The following is a 19,550-nucleotide window of genomic DNA, read 5'->3' as shown; positions in this document are numbered from 1 at the left end:
CAATTAACAAAATTATCATTTTAAGATTGTGCAACTTGCTAAATTAAATGTTCTCTACATTAAAATTGTACTGATCGAGATCAGTTTTTGCTTCTTTTCTATTATTTTAGAATTTTTTTAGAATTTTCTTAAGATCTTTAAAATTACCATTAAAACTTTTGCATTAAAATCAAGTTTTCATGTTTTTGCACTTTCTTCAAAAACAAAAAGCGGTTTCTTCAAGAAGAAGCTTCGACAATAAAATTGTAAACAAATTCTCAAGTTCAAAAACTAATATCATTATATAAACTTCTTAAAATCTTCTCGAAAAATTTAAAAAAAAAAATTCTTTAATTTTAAAATTGTACAAACTAATTAGTTAATTTCGACTTTATGTTAATTACTGAGATTATAATATAAAAGAATTCAAGATTTCTTACAAGTCGACGGATTCAGTTTTAGTTTCGTTACACAGAATATGATTCATATATTTCACGGCATAACAATCACAAACTGACGAAGTAGGTATTGCTGAAGAAGAAATGAAGATTACACATCGAAACGAAAAAGCTTCAATGTCAGTGTTGACGCGCATCGAGCTTTTTGACTGCGCAGTTTTGCGAACAAAGAAATTCCCAAACAAGATTACCCTCTTTTTGTCGTAAACCACTTTATTACTTCTTTTGAGAGAAAAGTTTATTCTTCATATTACAAAAAATATCTTTAAAGTACTTCTGTTCATTACAAAAAAGTATTATTAATTATTGTTTAAATATATTAAATATAAGAATATATATATAATATATATATATATAATGCGTATATAATTTTCCCTAATGAAAATAAAAATCGAAGCATAAATCGGATGTAATGGGAGAATAACAGAAACGTAAATAGAATTAATTCTAGAAGGCGAAAATTGGAACAATGAAACGTAAAAGAAGCATTTATATTTCTTCTTTTACATTTTGATGTTTCAATTTTCGCCTCTTAGAAGTTTTGTTTACGCTTCTGTTACTTTCCCATTACATTCGACTTACGCTCCGATTTTTATTTTCACCAGGGTTTCAAAAATATAAATGGAAGACGACGTCTAAAAAATAGTGATGTTAATAGATGTAATAAGAATAGAGTGTGCATTCTATCTGATGCTATCTCTCTCTCTCTCCCTCTTTTTCTTTCTCTCAGAGTTGAAGACAGATATTCAATTCTTTCTAATGAAGCATAGAAGCTAAAATCAGAGAATGTGCAGTCCATACCCATTACATTTTCGGATACTCTGAGTTTATGCTAAGCGTTGAATACTTGAAGAAATACAAAGACACTTTCGTGCACACGGAACAACATATCCGGTTATCTGCATATATGCGCAAAATTTGTTCACTCAACTAATGTGCGAAATGGAAGTCGATAATATTGTGTAAACTGTGTTGCGTCGGAGCAAATTGCCCACTGCGCAATTCTAGGTATCATTATCTATACTAAAACATAGCATATTATTTTACTTAATTCATCCTAAAATTTATCCTAACAATTTATTAAAGGTGCAAGACATAATACTTAAAATTGAAATATTAATTGATATTATTATTTCGCAAAAGTGAACCTGGTTTGCAAATATAATTTAAAGCGTGCGATAAATATTTATTGCTTTTATCACGTGCTACTCAGTTTACTATGCGCAATTCAATAGATATAATATTTGGGAAATGGCAGAGATGTACGTCACTATTTCGTTTTAATAGTGAATTATCATGCGAATGTCCAGAGGAATTTGTGAAATTGCCAAAAGTGCAATCGCGACACGAATATGCAGTCACGTTTAATTTTGGCCAAGATCACGAGAAGGCTAGAAATCGACTGTTGTTAGATGTTTTTCATCGAAGAGCTATTTTTTCTTATTTTTTTGAAAGATAGATTGTTTTTACAAGTGTATTTTTATTTTTGGTCAACCATTAACGATGTATTATTTGGCTTGTTATAAAATAATAGAATAATAGAATAGCAGTGTTTTATTTTTCCTTTGCGTTTCGCTAATCCTTATTTAAATGTTTTATTTGTAATTGAAGTCTCGTCTATTTCTTAAAGAAGACAAAAAACAACGAAGGCGCGCTGGTAAAACGAATTTCACCACTGTCTGCAACCCCACTCGCTTCTTCTTCCTCCGCATTAGAGGACTTTGCTCTCCATTCATTGTGAAGCTCAGTGCTTAACAGGGACAAAATGTTTATACGGTTCCGCGGTATGCTTGGCCCGTAGCCAGAGAATACTGCGTGTACATCTCGACGGAAATAGACAGCCGCGGACCAAAATCCCCCATGACTTCTCTTTCGTCGTTTTCGCCTCTTCGTGCGACGTAGGATATGAAATGACGAGCCAGATCGTGGGAGGAGCCGAGAATCCGATCTGTGGTGGCTCGATCAGTACGTCATTCTCTTGAATCCTTTGATATAATTTTGAATCTTTTTTACATTCCTAGATCTTTGATCTTTTTTTAAAATATTTTGGACAAAAAATCGGCACTTCGAAAAAAAGTTGGAAAATTGTTTTTTTATCGGCTCTTCTGGCGTCGACTCGTAAACAATATTTGCTTTACATAAAAGTTTTGTACTTTGTACCTATAAAATTAGCAGAATTAAGTTTAGATACTTAAAATACGAAAGATTAGTTAGTTAGAAAATTTGTACGTATGTATATGTGAAATATTGATGTGGTAGTATATAAAGACATGTCGATGCGCTGGAAAAACAGCGATATCTAATGATTTCGTCGGAGTTCGAGCTTCACTTTACGATCCCCTTAAGATATGAAACTTTTGAATATTTAAATTTCATATTCTTCAATTATTTCGATATTTTTAAGTTAGACATTCTTCAATTATTTAAATATTTTAGATTGATGTCCAGGTTTTATTGCATTATAGTGATGAGTAGTATTTCAGATCATAATGGACTTCTGAGCACCTATATCGGCATGATAGACATACGTATAAAAGAAAGCGAGTGTCTTTGCAATTTCTACGTTGGCTGGCTGGCTTCCGTTCCTGTCTTTTTCCTTTTTCAACGGAGGAGAAACAGGGAAAACGTCGGGGGAAGACACCTTGGCTCGCACCCTTGCCAACCAGCGTACATTGGCCCTGCGGCATCGTCGACGCTGACGTCCGTCCGTTCTTTGTAACACGGCAGTCGCATGTTCTCTCTACTGCGTCTTCGATTTTTGGTATTTACTTGGAAATCGTCTACGCGAGCGTGTACCATGATTTCACAAACACGGCCAGATGTACAACGAGATGTACGTCTTCCTTTGATGTTTTACTACTGCCATCTTCTTCATTTTCATTAAAATTCACATCTAATCATGCAGATTGAATCTTTGTTGCAATTTCGAGTTTCTCATAAGAATTTATCAAATCAATTTTTTTTATACATCGCGGAATGAAAATTAGACAAAAGGCCTGTTCTTTTTGTCTGAACTTTTGCACTAATTCATCTTTCTTTCCCTTCTTTCCTCCTGGAGAGAAAAGGAAGAAAGATGAACTGGTGCAAAAGTTCAGCCAAAAAGAACAGGCCTAAATCCTCTTCTTAAAACTTAAGAAATGAATACAAGGTATATAAATGAGTACAAGTAGATACGACTATATAATGCGAAATTAGTTATAATCACGAAAGACTTAATACATCTTCAGCAAGGACGCGCGAGAGATTGCAACAGAAATGTCGTTCGCGTTCGTGACGCGCGTTCACGCGACCTCGATTTTCGCGAATGTCTATTTTTCATCGTGGAATTTCCCCGGTGCGAACAACACGATTCGACGACGCGGTCCATCCTGCCGCGGTGACTTTTATTGCGACTTCTGTGTATCTCTTCAACTGCGCCGGGCTCTTTTGTAGCACGTGCGCTTTTATACGAGGATGAATCAAAAAGTAAAGATACGGAAGCTTTTCTCGCGCAAACAAAGTGCTGCAGACTGCACCGTTAGATGCATGGAACTTGATACGATAAATTTCCGTTACTACTTCGTAGTACTTCGTTCTAGTACTTGCGCTTCTGAGATTGCAAAATTTTTACGAAGAATACTATTCAATTTATAAATAAATTTCAATTCGTAAAACATAGCTAGAAAAATAGGTAAAAAAGACGTACAATAAATTCTATTTTAAATAATAACATTGGTTTGATTTGACGATTTGCAATTAATTCTCAAATGAGAATTCTAGTTAGAAATCGAATAGTTTATGAATCATGCAATTGCATACTCAAGTATAAATAGATCGCAGATAAAAGGTACGTATACTAGGATGTATTATAAATAGAGAGATTTATAATAATTAACAATCTGTATTCGCCTTTATGTTCCACTTTATATATAACAATGAGCGATAATACATCGGTTTGCAATCGCGCACCGCCTTAAATTACAGTCACACAAAAATGCTTATGGATGGATTTCGCTAATACGAAGCTGCTCGTATGCTATTAAATGCACCGTGAATAATTAAGTTAAATACAGTCAAAATTTTTGTAGTTTCTTGATTGGTTATCATATCAATATCAATTTAGGCCAAAGCGGTAAAATTCTTTGATTATATTCAACAGTCAAAGATCTGTATTCATTCAGCGCATTTAGCGTTACACGTAACCATCCAGTTGCCGTCATCTGACTCAATCCAAATGTATTTTTTACGTAAATAGAGATCGGAATCGCAAAACCATATCTAATGTTAAATGTAACGCCAACTTGTTCACTTCCAATTCTTTCTCAGTATTAAACATACCCTTTTTTTCATTCTTAACATGCAAATATATAGTATGTTATTTAATGCCATTCAGTATAATCGTTCCAGTTGATAGATATGTTCTGTGTCAAAGTTTAAATTATTTGGCACCATCGATTCATAAGTAAGATACTGAAAAACATCATGACATTTGCTTCCATTTTTTTTGTATGATTATAATCTGAATTATTTAATAAAGATCGTAAGCAGCAAAATGTACTGTAATTTAAAAGACGTAGAAAGTAATATAGATATTAAAATTCCTTCTGTCAAACATTTTTTTAACGATTAAGATCGCAAATTGGCTTTGTTAAAAGAGACGTAAAGTCTGAAAATGTTATTAAAAACGTGTAAGACATCTTCTTATCACACGTATTTTGGCGCAAAATGCACAATTGTGCACCATATTCAACAATTGTCCGGTATAGATCATCATCTACGATCGCGACAGATCATCATAATCTCAATCTATAAATAGTCTTATAAATTCGCAATATAATAATATGTTCATCACACATTAGTTTCGCGAACCTAATATATATCGCATAAAAGTTATCAGATAAAATGTATTTTAGGCATTTGGAAAATCGTACTGTTTTTTTTTTACGCAAAGCAGCTAACGTGTACCATTTTCACAAGCAAGAACATTCTCTTGTTACGTGAATACACGCACGTTCCTACGCACATTGCAATAATTATTATTATTATAACAATCTATTAATACTAATTTTAACGAGTTTGGTGTTTTCTCTTGGTAAATATAATATCCCATCTCTGAGTATTATTCAGTTACGTATATAATGCAAATTATATAACACGTAAATCGACGAAATTGTTAGAAGTCCTGAGATACACAAAATTGTATTACCTGCGTGCGTAATTACGAATGTATTATTTACGTGCATAACGCACATACAGAATTTCGATTGATCCTGTGTACAGTGCAAATATATAATTACGTAATGGTTTGCAATTATTAACATTAAATTCTGTAAATTAAGCAAAATAAAAAAAATATAAAATCTCTTTAGAAAAAGATTTTAAAAGATTTTGAAAGAAGAATGTAATTGTCAAAGATTTGTTATCATATATAGGACTAAAAAATTTGGACTAATTAATAATTGTATTTTATCATCTCTGTTTTTTTATCAACACTCATTGTAAATTGTGTTAAAGTTCAATCAATTGACTAATGTAGAATAGAAACCTTGGAACAGCTATGGCGTAATATGCATTTAAAAACAAACACAAATACACACACACACACACTCTCTCTCTCTCTCTTTCTCTGTCTCCCTTTCTCTCTATAATATTATAATATATAATATTTATAATGTTACATCAACGTTAAAATATATCGTTATGTAACGTTATAATAATGCTACATAAGTAATATTTCCTAAAATATTATATAATAAATAGTAGAAATAAGAAAAAGTGATTACAAGATATAATTTGTGATTCTCTGATATCTGCACCGATGAAATGTTAATATAAATACTGTTAGATACTTGCTCCCTATATTATCTGTGCATAGTAATATAAATATTTCTGTGCATTTTATACAGTCCGATAATATTATAATTTTAATATTATAATTAATTCATATTAAAAATCGACAATATCAACATCAGAAAATTGATGTAACATAGTGTTAGTGTTATCGAGTCGTTGCTTATTATGAAATAAATAGCGAAAGCAAATTATATTATTCCACTATAAAATATCGCTACATTTCCCATGTTCATTTGTTTTATGAAGGAGAATAGGAGGAAATGCGCTTTTTTTCTTAAAGTTGTCACATTAATTGAATACACATTCCTGTTAAGATTCTTTACTGATTTGTGGTCGGTCCACCGCCTCTTGCGCGTGTTGTAAACCGGCGCAGTAGTGCAGCAGCAGCACGCTTAGTGCTTGTACTCGCAGGTCGCTCTGCGCGATCAGTTTCATGCTGTCCGCGTCTCCGTTCTGGGACAGCTCTAATCTTGAGGTAGTTTCAGCATCTAGCGCGTTCTTCAATTTTCCCATCTGCAAAAAAAATATACTTATTTAACAGATTCCTACAGTTAAATTTTTATATTGACTATGCAAGAAATCTTATCATTATTAAAATGGAGATTCAATGTTTAAGGGTTTTTGGACTCTTTGATCAGGAAGACTCTTTATTCGATTTAGTAGTCCATGAATTTCTAGAGCCGTAAGATAAATCTCTCGAATTATCTTTTACTTCGAAATAATTTGGTAAAAAAATTTGTATCACGTACCATAGCGTTGATTTTCTCGACGCGCTCCTGCGGCTCCAAGTATTTATATAAGAATTTGCCGGTATCTCTGGCCCTCGACATAAGACCATCGTCTAGGTCGCCAGCCATAAGTGGAGCTGCAACACTTGGCTCAGCACCCTCCAAGAGGTCAGGATTTATTCCCAGACCTCCAGCCAATGAATTCTAAACGTTTCAACAATTTCATCAAATTGATTAATGCGACGCGCTCTCTAAAAGGTGCATCCTCGTTCGATGTTATGCCGATTCGGAAAGTGAAACATAATCAAGCAGTCGAACCGATCATGCGTGTGAGTCGCATTGATCATCCTATATCTATATGATCACCGTGTGGAAGCTTGCCTCCAGTGTTAAGATGCAATTGCAATGCAATCAGTGTTGTGATCAGCGTTCATCGTGTTGTTGAAAATCCTCGTCAATGAGAAAACTTGCAGCAGTTTCAAGCAAGTGATAAATATATCTCTCTTATGATAAAAATAATAATCTGTAGATGACAGTAATCATTCACTAAGCAGAGGGAATTCAAAGAATTCAGATATTCATAAATAAATGATCTATGAAAAATTAATGATTAGTTGGATCAAAATTGTCTCAAATTCTATCGTTTATCGTTAATATGCACAGTTATTATTAATCACTTTATCTTGCATCTTATGTGAGAAATAACAAGTTCATCTTTAATGGCGATTGTAAGGCATGATTGATGAAGGAATGATTAAAGCGAATAAACACACAAGCAGAGAACTGTAAAATATGAAAAATTTTTCAAAGAGCATGTTTTTTTTCTCCTTTGGTTTTAATTTGAGAAAACATGAAAGAAAGTGAAGCGGAGAAGGTTTGATGCAACTCAGATAAAAAACTATATGGTAAAATGGAAAGTTGCATAATGATACGTAAGAACAAAAAATGTTTTATGAAATTATAGTTTCTTGGCCATTTAAAATTTAATGCAATTTAAAAAATAGAAGGCAAAATACGGAATATAGACCAAAAAAAAATTCAGATTCATTTTTAATCTAATTACAAAATATGATGTTTCAATACGTTTTTAATATAATCTTTTAATTAAAAATAATATAATCACATTTATAAAATATAATTGTTTATAATTATATTCGAATTATAATGTTATTGCCTTAAATTCTTCCATTATGTCCTCTGCTCATTAGGATTGCAATGTTAACGAATAAATATTAAAATTTTCATCAGATAAAATTTTTTTTAAATTGAGCACCTTCTCCGCTTCGGACGAACAAATGTGTGTTGTTATTCTACCTTGCGGGATGCACAGGGACTTGGGGGGAGACTTCGAGATGCCAGACCAATACCGGAAGCCGGTGGGGCCAAGCAACTGGTACTTCCAGCCTTCTTCAGGCCCAATAGAGTGTTAGCTATACTAGCCTTCACGGCCATCATACTTGTGCCCTAATTAATCGATCAATGGATTTCAAATAGATTAATATCTTTTCACCATTTACGATAACAAGCTATTCGCAAAATAATAAATCAAAAGTGCAAAACTGATTGCGCTATTTTCGTCGTAAAGTGTACATCGTTTTACCAACAAAGTATACAATCTATGGAATTTCAAAATGTACTTGCCAGTTTATCTCTATCTAAATTCTAAGACATATTAGATCGAAATAAAATATAAATAAATTTGAATGCTGTACATTCACATTATAGAAATCTGCGTTATAAAATTTAAAAAATATTTGTTTAGAATAATTTTAAAATATTTTCTTTTGTAGACTACTCACAAATACCACATATATGTAGAATATATGATATATTAATATATAATAATATATATAATAATTTTAAAAAATTTGAAAATTGATGAAAATAAAAATGTTGATCTCGTATGAGAAAGAAAATTAAACCTATCTACTCGTATGTAGTTTATTGAGAACAAAGGCAAGGTCAAGGTGCCAAGCTTTACAAAGAACCTTCACCTCCCCGTGCATATGTTCAGTTCGTTTTATTGCCAACAACAAAATGCAAGTCACGCTTAACAATCTCTGCTATATACAAAATATCAAGATAAATGCATTTGAAGACACACGTGAGTTTTCGAAAATTGTACAGTCCCTTAACCATGTGACATGTCATTAAACGCTCCAATATTTCATCGATATGTAATAATGATAATTATTTGATCTGTTCACGTGATCAGTACTCAGAACGATATCAATAAAATTAATATCACATAAAAATCGATCCTTTTAATATAACTCGATAAAAAAACATTATAAATAAATAAAAACAGTTGGGTAAAACTGAACATGTTCAAAATGCAAAACAAAGTCCACTATTGCTACATTTAAAAATACTTTTAAATAATAAATATTATAAATATAGATATCACTTTTGGATATCATATATATATTAGTTATACTTTTTATATATTATATATTATCTATATCTATGTTATACACATAACATAAAAATATTATATGATATATATCATATAATATGTTTATGTTATTTTTAAGTATTCTTTATTTACATTGATAGATATGAATATTAGGCAATATGTAAATTATAATATGAGAAATGTAGAATGTGATTTCTAAAAAAATGAATAAATAAATATCATGGAGCACTTGTGATATAGTTGATTCAACGTACGTCACGATGTGATTGTAAAATGTCAACGTCATGATGTGATTATAAATTGCGTATTTGAGAAACGAACTTTCAAAATGCGTTTTGTCCAAAATTTACAATTTTCGGAAAACAAAAAAGAAATCCACAAGGAAATCACGCGCCTTACAGAAAATAATAATTTGCCAACCAATAAGATCTAAAATGTTAACCAAAATTGCTAAACTATTTCTAATAATGTTAAACAAATGCATTTTGTTTGTCTCTAGTTAAAGGACATAATGCACTTCGAATGTCTAGACTTTTTTCAGCATATAAATTGATTAGAAAAAATGCTTTCAGAACATCGTAGAGTAGATTAAAATATGAGTCTTTCAACATTGAACACTATGCCGTCTTTAACTAAAAAAATGTAATTTTTTGGACACACAAAATCCATTTTGAAAGTCTGCTCCTCATTTGTGTAAACGTAACGAAACATTGCAGTGTATAAATTATAATACAATCATACAAAATAATGTTACTGATATTAATTATTTAATTATAAGGTTCACAGCATCGGACTAGAAAGCAAAATACTACATCATTTTTAACTTAATGTTAAAAATTACTATCAAGATAGAGTTTCTCTTAAATATAAATAAATTGGAATTTTCTAAATACCAATAGTGAAGATTAAGTGTCTTTTTCCTTTCGGTCCGAATCTGCTGTCTCGTATAGGAAGCATCATATAATGCAATACAAAATGATTACGCTCGCAGATAGCAAAATGCCCTAAGGTTCTACGTCTTGAGTACCTGTACGTTATCTTCGCATTCAGTCAGAGAGATCTCCGGGCTAGAGATATCAACATTTGGTTCCCCGACGATCTCGTCCGCCTCCAGAGCCAACGTTGCTAGACTTTCTGCACCGCAAGTGCCGGACGCTTGACAACGTGTCTCGCATTTTTTATGACATACCATGCCGCAGTCTCGACACTGCACTGCATCTTTTAGCCAAATCTGTACAGGAAACAATCTGGATAATCATTAAGTAAAATAAAATAGGGATAAAATAAAATAAAATTTTGGTAAAATAAAAATAGTCCTATATTTTTAAAAATTAGATTACATAGATGTAATATATCTTACATTTGACAGAGCTCTCTCTCTCTCTCCCCTCTCTTCCTCTCTTTATGAAGATATATTTATTTGGTACAAGAGAGAACCATTAATTTGATTTAACAATCATTCTTTTTATTGAACAACTATTTATTTACTGTAAGTAAATATTTAGTTGGCAGTACTGAATTAAATATTTATTGACTATATTTTTTTCTCAGTGTAATTAATCAATAATTTTATTGATTTTCATTAGGACAATTTGAAAAATTAAATAAATTATTGATTTACAATGCCATACTTACCTTTTTAGTGCAAAAATCGCAGTGTGTTGCTCTGTGGAAATGCGTCCTGATGAAATCGTGCATCTTTCTGTCAATGGTTTCCTCGCTTGGAACCGGTTGAACTTTGGCAGTTTCTGCGTTCTCCTTCTTTCCAAAATCATTGACTGTAAGATCGTTCGGTTGACAAGATTCCCATACGTACGATAACAGGATGTCACCGTAACAGAGTGTTGGATCGAATCCTGAATAACCCTGCAGTCTTACGTATGATGTTGCTAAAGAAGCTTTCAAAGAAATTCCATAATTAATTCTTTAAACTTGTTTCTAATTAATTTTTTTTAGAACTGACAAAATCTACCAGAATTTCGATGCAAAAGAAATATTTATTCTTTTATTATTTCGTATTCACTTAAGAAGATTTATCAGATAAGATTATTGTTTATATATAATTATATATATAATATATATTCGTAATTGTTATAAATAAAATTAAAAATGAAAAGATAATTTTTGAAACCTACCACTATCTGGAGGCAACAAAGCATGACATTTTAAGTAATGTCCAGTCGTGGAAGTGCAACACTGCGACAGAATTAATTTTACAGGTGCATTTATATAGCCTAGCAGTCTCGGTGGTGTTTCACCGCCCTTCACACGGCCCCATACACCTACATTTAAGTATTGCAATTCAGAATCGATCCGGAAGCTCTTGGTCTCCTCGAAGGTAATCAGAGAGGCATATGGTTTTTCTTTCGTGTTATGATTCAGATCGGTAATATTGTTTGTACTACTGTCGTCCGGAAGATAAAATTGAACATTGCTGGATGACGCCGATGACGTGGAGATCATCGAGATTCGTCGAGACGGTGTAGTATCCGGCGTTTGGGCTATTTCTTCTGTCTGAATACTGCTCTTTCTTCTCTTGAATAGCTTATTGGTTTCGGACCGGGTGTCCATGAAATCAGTGTCAGAATCTCGTAGATCAGAGAACTTGATTTGTGTCTCGAATTTTATCTTCCCAGCATCTTCTACGCTCGGGCTGTCTAGCTTGCCCACTGAATCACTCTTCGAAGTCTTCCTTTCTGCGAAAAGCATTCTCTCGTTATCTGTTTTCTGTACTCTCTCGCTTGAATCTGTCTTCGAATACCGTCTCTCCACCCTGATAATGAAACGTCGCTGTACAGCGGACTTGACGAATTTCGCTACTTGGTTCATGTTCGACACCTTTTTGCTGTCCACCGCTACCAAAATATCGCCCTTTCTCATTTCGGCGATCGCCGCCGGACTGCCGGATACTATGGTCTCAACTAGTACGCACATTTGGCCGACCTCCGGCACAATTTCCTGCTTGAACACTACACCTAACTGCTGGGAGCCTGTTTTACTGATAATTAAGTCTAGCACCATATACGGAACCCCATTATACTGCGTTAAGTAAATCCATGGGGTGGAATCTATGCTCATGGTGCAATAGACTTCTATCTGCGATACGTCTTCACCGTTATTAAGAACGATAGGTGCAAGATTTAGTCTGCTAATCTCCAATAGTACGACCTCCAAATATCCTGGAGTGAGCTGAGTACTTGCAACCTGCAAATATGGATCAAGATATTATGTGAAAATAAATTAAAATGAAAATTATAAAAGCTAATCATTACTTCTCGAATTGAAATTTTAGCAAATATACAAGTCAATTATCTAATAAGCTATGAATAAATTTAAAAGGAGGAGGTATTATACTTCTGAGAGATCCACGGCCTCATCGTTCAATCTTCGGAAAAACGGTTTGTAACGCATCTTATAACGAGGTAGAGTATGCTTCCGCTTCACCGCTCTCCTAATCTGACTGGTAATGATTGAAATTATCTGTGGCTGTAACTGACGACCTTGAAACTGTGATTGTACTTCCAGCTCCAAGATCGGGTCAGAATAAAAGCTCAATGACCAGTGCGTGTATGGTACGCGAGTAAACTGCAGCCTAGCTTTACCACTGATACGCTTTACTATAAAAATTTATAATGTGTAAAAAAATTATAATTCTTTTTTTATATCATATGTATAATACCTTGCAACGCCATATAGGCTGTTTTGCCGAGCAGCATCTTAACATCTATAGACAATTGAAAGTTTCCTGAGTAATGTAAATCTAAGGCCAAGTCCAGAGACTCCAGCAAACCTGTGTCGGCATCGATTTTTGAATCAGCGACTTCCAAACCCTTTATCGTCGGAAATTGCGTGCCCAGGTTCAAATCTCTTAACTCCAAACAGTTACAGAAGATTTATTACACAAAAGCTTACAAGTGTTTTTTGTCATTTCCCAAAATTGTTTTAGCTAATAATTCTTACTTTCACGCTGTCTAACAACTTGGCGGTGGTCGACTGCGTTAGAAGCTCCTTGAATTCGTTATTTAATTTCCTATAAAGCCACAGACGCACTCGCTCGGCATTTCGCAGCTCGTTGAAGAGGAATTGCAGCGTAAGGTTTATAGCCAAGTTCTCATTACCCTGAGACATTGCCTGTCGGGCCATACTGTTATTGGAGTTTGTCCGCTCCTCCTGCATCTGTTCCACCAGCTCTTTAGGTAATTGCGTCTTGCCATGCTGCAGCTGTCTCTGTGGTGGAGCAGCCTGAGGTCCTGATTCCAAATACCTCTTGAACAAATAAAACTGCAACGCCAAGGTACATATTACACCGCAAACGAATGTAAAAATGACCACCAGAACCAGTTGCAAACTGTCCATATTAAATCACAGCTGTTGAGGATGCAGTCTCTCCTTCGAATATTAATTAATGCAACACACAATACAAATGTGGTCCAGATGCAGATTATTGCATAAGTAATGTTGTATTATGCATATGCGAAAGAAAGTTCCCAATGTTCATGCTGAAGGCAGAGTTGTTAAAGAAACAATTCTTTTCAGGTGAGTATTAACAATAAGACATATTGACGCACACACTATTACTTATTATCACACTACATGCACATGACAAGAGGAAGAGTGCATATTAGAGCCACAATTGTTGAAAATCCAGTCCCTCTTCCATGAGTGTTGACGAGTTCCAAAAAAAAAAACAGGCTGTAGAAAGAATTATGAAGATTAAAATATATAATGTATATTTAATAATTAAAAGTGATCGAGGAGGATTTAAACATTGCAGCCATATAATTAACTGTCATATTTGTAGAAAAATTTATAATTATTATTAAAGTCCTTCAAAAAAATTCATTTTTCGTTCTCTATTAACTGTAATATTATAAAAATATTTTTTTAATTGCATCAATTGCAATTAGAATAGAAATTTACTTTTGCTGCTATCTCAGGAAAAATTCTGTATTATTATCCTAATTGAAAAAAAAAAATTGTACAATTTGTTTTCATTATTACATTAGCAATAGGCAAAATACGGGGGAGAAAGAGAAGAAGGAAGAAGACAATTCTAATTAATTTTAAGAGAAATCGACCTCTGACTTTTGTATTGCTACTATATCGTATTGCTACTACCTAAAGTTGCATTAGGAACTTTCGATACGGCCAAACGTCACCACCTCGCGTCCGACGCATCGCGCTGCACACGGACCAGGCCCCGTGGTCTTCACGGCTCGACAGGTATTCGGAGCACTTTCACTCGTCGACCGCGAATCAGCTGAACGATGCGCGCGCGCGCGCGCGCACAGGGAACGAGTCTTCGCGTCACTGCGCCGCATATCCCAGCATATCCGGGGAAACGGCGACGTTCACGGACAGCAATCGCGAGGAGTCACCGTGCACTCAGTGCAGTGGAACGAATTCAATGTCTCACGCATCCCTATCGATCCTCTGGCAGCCATGTTCGCACTCCGAGTAAACTGCACAATCAACGATTCGATAATTCGTTTGATGAAAATAAAAATTAATATATAAATCGAATGTGTAAGAGGAGAGCGTAATAGAATAGCGTAAACAAAGAAGGCGAAATTGAAGTAACAAAACCGTAAAAAAAGTATAGACATCTCTTTTAAGTTTTATTGTTTCAATTTTTGCTTTTAGAAAGTTCGTTTAGAAACTACGCTTCTGTTAATCTTTCCTTACATTTATTTTATAACTTTTATTTTCGTTCCAGTAAATTCCAAGTCAATTCCTGGATTTCTTGATTAATGAGGCGTCGCTGAACCGTTGCGAACGATTTAAAGTTTCACCGAGAAAGAGAGAGAGAGAGAGAGAGAGAAATTTCTAATTTTTTAAATTAAAATTGGAACTGAATTCGAAAAAGACGAAGAATCCCCTCCCCCCAACGAGATTTTAAATTAAAATTACAGTCGAAGAAAACAACATCGAAGTCGAGATAAAATTAAAAGTGTATCGAAGATCTCAATGTTTTGATGCTTCGATTAGTCTATGAAAATTGACAATCTGGCGCATAATTAAGGTTATCGTGTAAAGACTTGAAATAAAGATAGGAATAGATTAGTAAAAATAAATACAATAACATTTGAAATTTTTGTGTTTTTTTTCGGTCGGTAAGGTTGGTTTTCATTTTAAATACGATTAGACAATTTATTTTAGGCTTGTTCTTTATTTTAGCTAAACTTTGCACCAGTTCATCTATCTTCCTTTTCTCTTCAGGAGGAAAGAAGAAGAAAGATGAACTGGTGCAAAAGTTCAGCCAAAAAAAAACAGGCCTTTTATTTCATATTTATGAATGCAAACAGTTAAAGAATGATTTTAAAAAAGTTTTTGATATTACTGAAGAATATTAGAAAATCTATGATTTAAAAAAAATAGAGTAAAATTTATTTGAAACTTGAGAGAACGAGGAAAATAAAAAAAAAAGTATTCAATCTTAGATCTGTTCTTTTTAATTAAATTTCTTTAATCAAATTTCTCAAAATTGATAGTCGTCAATTTCTATCACGTGACTTATTTTGACGCCGAAAATGAGCGTCAGCATGAAAAGCATCTTAACGGTTAAAACCTAAAAATTGCGCAAAAACAACTTAGACAGAAATTATTGTTACTTAATCTTTTTCGACTTATAACTTAATGCTTCTTAAAGCAGGTTATGGACCTAGTCTTATTCTACGCAGCCCCTTATTTCTTAAATCAAGCTTCTTCGCATATTGTAGACTCGACGCATAACGCATTTCTAACCTACCTGCGTTAACGGCAGCTGATGGAACAGGCGTAATGTTTGTGATATTTTATACTAAAAGTTGTTAAAGAAAATTATTAAAAATGGTTGGGTGTGCAGCTCCATTTTGTAATAACTCAGTAGCTAAAGGCTACATATTAAAAGCATTTCCTCGAAATGCCGAACGTCGTGCTTTGTGGACGAAAAATGTTAGTGAAAAATGTTGGGGAAATGGTGTAAAAAATTGGACGCCTGCAACAAATTCTTTTCTCTGCGAGGTTAAATAATATATTTGCATAAATTTATTGTTAAAAAATTAATAAAATGTTTTTCATTAAAAATTATTATAAATCATTTTTCACTCTTATATGTATGTAATTAATACACTAATTATATACATGTCTCATATATTAAATTAGCAATTCAAAGATATTAAAATTATTAAGGCTAAAATCTTTTAAATATTATTCAGGATTATGACCTTGGCAATTATCAAGATCAAAGTAATTAGCCCTAAATTTTACCAAATTATTTCAATAACTCTTTGGCCTTCTAAGTTTTATTTATTTTCTTCATAACAATCATAATTATTGAATAAATTGATCTTTTCTTTTATTATACACGCAGGTACATTTCACACCAGAGATGTGGGAACCAAGAACTGATGTACGAAGATTGAAATCAAATGCATATCCCATAATATTTGGGTATTTTCTGAAAAAAAAACCAATGAAAAATAATATTAAACAAGAATTAACAGAAAAAAATCAAGCAAATAATAAGACAGATTCTAATGAATCATATCAATCTATCGACATTCAGTTAAATGAATCTACTGCTTATATTAAAAAACAGGAATGTCAGGTTAATATTAAAATAATAAAACTTCCAAAAAATTAATATTTAAACATATTTAAAATTGTAAAACGAATTTTTTAGGTGATTAATGATGTACCTGAATATAATACATCAGCAATATATCCAGCTTCATGTAAAACTGAATTTACTGAATTAAATCAACCTATCGATAATATTCAATTAAATCAATCCATTAGTGATATTATAAAACAAGAATATCAGGTAAGATTGAAATAATAACATTTACTAGAAGATAACATACTTGAATATATTTAAAACTCTGAAATAAATTTTAGGTGATTGATGATACATTTGAGACTAATACATCAATGATATGTCCAGTTTTATGTTCAGATAAATGTAATGAAAGAGAAGAAAAGCGATATAAAAAATTAGAAGATGTTAATCAAAAACTACGACTCAACATGATTAAAATGCGAAAAGAAATGAAAATTTTGAAGAATACTATATATATTTTAAAAAATAAGCTTAGTAATGATAAGTATAAAAAAGCTTTACAGTCAGTTTTTACTGACTGTCAAATTAAAGCTTTGTTTACAAAAAAACGTTGCGTTAGAACATGGTCAAGTGACACAATTCAACGCGCTTTGCAATTAAAATTTGTATGCGGAAATAATGGATATAAAGAACTTATCCGTCAAGGATATCCACTTCCAAATGTACGAACATTACAGCGAAGACTATAAGATTTTCAATTTCAACCAGGAATATCCGAACAAATATTACAATTTCTAAAAATGAAGGAACCTTATTTAAAAAATAAGTCTGATTTAGTGTGGGTTAATATTTGATGAAATGTCAATTACATCAAAGCAATCTTGTAATCCTTCAACTGGATCACAAATAGGTAACATAATGTTTCCTAATGATAGGTGATGCTACGCATGCCACGGCTTTTATGCTTGTTGGTGTTTGCAATCGTTGTAAGCAGGTGGTGGGCCATTTCAGAGGCAATAAATTTGATAGTAAAGTATTAAAAGAAATAATTTTTCAGATTGTAAATGAAACCAAGGAAATCGGTGAACTTATCATGTGAACTTTATTACATCCGATATGGGTTCGAGGAACATTGGACTCTGGAGATTATTAGGCATCGGTGTACATAGCACCGGTACACATATTGAAATAGTTAATCGTATTGTACATGATTGTACATCCATTCGATGCAAGTCAGTATTTATATGTTATAGCAGATCCACCACATATTTTTAAAAATCTCAAAAAAGCTTTAATTAATAATGAAATAACAATTTTTAAAGATATTGTAAATAACTATAATTTACCTTCAAACGAAATAAAATTGAAACATTTTAATGAATTAATAAGTAATCAAAATAATTGTGAACTGTTATTAACTCCTAAGTTAAGCATAAATGATGCCCCAATAATTTTAATAAAATGAAAGTCAACAAGGCAAAAATGTATTTTGTAATGATGTAAGTAGCTTTTTGTGAACTGTTAGCGGATGAAAATAAAAATCCGGAATATATTACAATTGGGTGGTTCGTAAAAATTGTTTCGAAATTTTACTCTCATGTGACCTCAAGGTGTTGCAGTGTAGCACTCAGCAAAATAATCTTGTTGATTGGCCCGGCAGCCTATTGAAGCTGATACTGGGCCATTGAGTGTGAATATGGCTTTCGCCATTAATATTGGCAGCAATTTAGGATACCTGCGACGATTGTTCGTCTTTGTCTATCTAACGGACCGAAAATCGTGGATATAGTGAAGAATACAATAAAAAAATCGTGGACATTACCGACGGGATCGTGGACATTGGTTAAGTAGTTCAATGTCCACGTTTTGTGGACATAGAGGCGCTTCAGAATAAGGTTGTAGCTAAATCTCGGGCATGGCCGCTCTTAGGCCGGTATTCATAGTCGGTTCTTATTTCAAAACCATCTTAAGTAATCTTAATACGCTAATGCGGCTCTCTGATTGGTTCATGACACCTCAAGGCTGAACTTAAGACGATCTTGAATATAAGAACTGACTATGAATACCGGCCCTAGATTTCTTTCTGGTCAGACCTTGTACTTCCTTAAGGGTGAGTTCACACCTTGACGGAAAAACAGCAGCCAATCAGAATTCGCGCTGGTAGTCGACAATTTCGGCTTTTTGTACTACTTACTACCAGCGCGAGTTGTGATTGGCCACTGCTTTTCCGCTTTCTGTTTTTCCGTCAAGGTGTAAACGCGCCCTAAGTCCGGACCTATAATAGGTATTTTAAGCCTTAAGCCGTAAGAAATTGATTAATTACAGTCGAATTCGAGGAGAATAATCGACTATGATTCGTCCATTTCTTATGGCTTAATTAAGACTTAAAACTCTATTGTAGATCCGGGATAAATTTGTCTTTAGATGTTCAGTAGCCAATGAAATAATTTGTAGAGCATCTGAAGATAAATTTAAGGAAGCGTTATGCTGGATTCACACTGCATCCGATTTTCGTCGTACAACGCTCTGCAACCAATCAGAAAACAGGATTCCGATAAATTTTGCTTCGTATTATCGGAATCCTGTTTTCTGATTGG

General features: G+C 33.1%; 2 protein-coding genes across 4 annotated transcripts; one reads left to right on the top strand and one right to left on the bottom strand.

The window, feature by feature from the left end:
• Positions 1-6,351: 6,351 nt before the first annotated feature.
• Pdzd8 (PDZ domain containing 8) lies at positions 6,352-14,894 on the bottom strand. 3 transcript variants are annotated; one of them, XM_018462245.1, is made up of 10 exons: positions 14,532-14,894; positions 13,374-14,105; positions 13,093-13,285; positions 12,768-13,030; positions 11,549-12,617; positions 11,049-11,311; positions 10,441-10,644; positions 8,312-8,461; positions 7,019-7,201; positions 6,352-6,782 (listed from the first exon to the last, which is right to left on the bottom strand). In XM_018462245.1, the coding sequence occupies exons 2-10, from the start codon at positions 13,767-13,769 to the stop codon at positions 6,579-6,581; spliced, it is 2,925 nt and encodes a 974-aa protein (XP_018317747.1). In that variant the 5' UTR covers positions 13,770-14,105; positions 14,532-14,894; the 3' UTR covers positions 6,352-6,578. The 3 variants fall into 3 exon arrangements, with proteins under 3 accessions (XP_018317747.1, XP_018317748.1, XP_018317749.1); XM_018462247.1 differs by having other exon boundaries at positions 6,353-6,782; positions 13,374-13,694; XM_018462246.1 differs by lacking the exon at positions 8,312-8,461.
• A 1,331-nt stretch (positions 14,895-16,225) lies between these two features.
• Positions 16,226-17,702, top strand: LOC108731534 (THAP domain-containing protein 5-like). Its single transcript, XM_018461890.1, has 5 exons — positions 16,226-16,415; positions 16,765-17,001; positions 17,077-17,217; positions 17,292-17,431; positions 17,573-17,702. The coding sequence occupies exons 1-5, from the start codon at positions 16,242-16,244 to the stop codon at positions 17,700-17,702; spliced, it is 822 nt and encodes a 273-aa protein (XP_018317392.1). The 5' UTR covers positions 16,226-16,241.
• Positions 17,703-19,550: the final 1,848 nt, after the last annotated feature.

Source organism: Mycetomoellerius zeteki, unplaced genomic scaffold (genome assembly GCF_001594055.1).
Source record: "Mycetomoellerius zeteki isolate Tzet28-1 unplaced genomic scaffold, Tzet1.0 scaffold135, whole genome shotgun sequence".
Lineage (NCBI taxonomy): Eukaryota > Metazoa > Arthropoda > Insecta > Hymenoptera > Formicidae > Mycetomoellerius > Mycetomoellerius zeteki.
Note: the sequence above shows the minus strand (reverse complement) of the source record. Positions and strands in the feature narration are given on the sequence as shown.